Source organism: Otolemur garnettii, unplaced genomic scaffold (genome assembly GCF_000181295.1).
Source record: "Otolemur garnettii isolate 467f Iridium unplaced genomic scaffold, OtoGar3 scaffold00094, whole genome shotgun sequence".
In the NCBI taxonomy this organism is placed as follows: Eukaryota; Metazoa; Chordata; class Mammalia; order Primates; family Galagidae; genus Otolemur; species Otolemur garnettii.
The window spans coordinates 7,093,222-7,094,704 of record NW_003852489.1 but is presented as its reverse complement, the minus strand read 5'-3'; the positions used below and the strand labels follow the sequence as shown (position 1 = coordinate 7,094,704).

The 1,483-nt window shown below is 44.6% G+C and overlaps 1 protein-coding gene across 2 annotated transcripts in view; it reads right to left on the bottom strand.

The window, feature by feature from the left end:
* The window catches only part of TADA2A (transcriptional adaptor 2A), a 70,097-nt gene that overhangs the window by 5,687 nt on the left and 62,927 nt on the right, over nt 1–1,483 (bottom strand). For both annotated transcript variants that reach the window (XM_003795616.3, XM_023516627.1), the window contains one exon: nt 1,023–1,066. In XM_003795616.3, the coding sequence (XP_003795664.1) occupies nt 1,023–1,066 (44 nt within the window). The remainder of the gene's footprint in view (nt 1–1,022; nt 1,067–1,483) is intronic.

The following is a 1,483-nucleotide window of genomic DNA, read 5'->3' as shown; positions in this document are numbered from 1 at the left end:
CCTCAAGCTGTCACCCTGGGTAGAGTGTTGTTGCATCACAGCTCACAGCAACCTCCAACTCCTGGGCTCAAGCGAGTCTCCTGCCTCTACCTCCCAAGTAGCTGGGACCTACCACAACATCTGGCTATTTTTTGGCTGCAGCCATCATTGTTGTTTGGCGGGCCTGGGCTGGATTCGAACCCGCCACCTTATGTGTATGTGGCTGGCACCGTAGCCACTTGAGCCACAGGCACTGAGCCTTTTTTTTGAGACAGAGTCTCACTCTGTAGCCCTGAGTAGAGTGCCATGGCATCATACTTACAACATCCTCAAACTTCTGGGCTCAAGCAAGAAAGAATTCCTGAGTAGCTATGAATACAGGCACCTACCACAACACCTGGCTAGTTTTTCTATTTTTAGTAAATACGGGTGATCTCGCTCTTGCTCAGGCTAATCTTGAACTCCTGAACTCAAGCAATCTATCTGCCTCATCCTCCCAGAGTGCTAGGATTTAGGCATCAGCCACTGTGGCTGGCCAGCTGAATTTCCCAATCATTGAGTATCAATCACCAAAAATAAGCATATGGCATCATCTCACTCTGTTTAATCTCAAAATAGGACATACTCAAAGAGGTAAAGCTAAGCAACAGAAATACCTAAGGTCTCCAATTTATAATCTTTTGAGTTTTTCACAAGTAACATGCTTCTTTGCTTATACTTAATTATCAGAAAAAAAGGTTTTAACTTACCTCCTGTCAGACAAATCTCAAAATGTGTGGTGGATTCAACTGTAATATACTAATTGCTCATAAACATTAGTAAAATAAAGACACTACCTCGCTAGAGTTCTTGTTCACTCTGAGAGGAATCCCTGTCTTGCCATGAAGAATCTGAAAACATGCTTGTTTATATACTGGGCTAGCAATCACCATTATTCTGCCTATGGTCCCTGCTCTCACAGAGGGAGAAGACTGGGGGCTCACCACATCCCTTAGAATGCAAACTTCACAATCAAGACTTACTCTGGCCTGAGATTTAATTACCTGAATTCGAAGCCATTGGAACGGAAGGACTCAGGCCGGAATCACTACAACAGAGAAGAAGAACCTAAACTTAGGTCATATCAAAGAAAGCAATTTCCAAAAGCCCCTGTGGGACTGGGTGCCATTCATCAGGTGAGTGACTCTGAAGAGATATAGTGAGAGACTGTTCTATGCTATATAGGATAACTCGCTATACCGACCTATAAAGAAAATCTGTTGAGGAAAAAAAAATCCTCAGATTTGTAAAGATAAGCTTGTAGAACACTACTGACATCATTCATGGGAAACAGATAGGAGTATGATTCTCCACTGAAAATCAAACCAGTAGGCTCGGCGCCTATAGCTCAACCGGCTAAGGCGCCAGCCACGTACACCTAAGATGGCGGGTTCGAATCCCCAGCCCGGACCCGCCAAACAACAATGACGGCTGCAACCAAAAAATAGCCAGGCGTTGTGGCGGG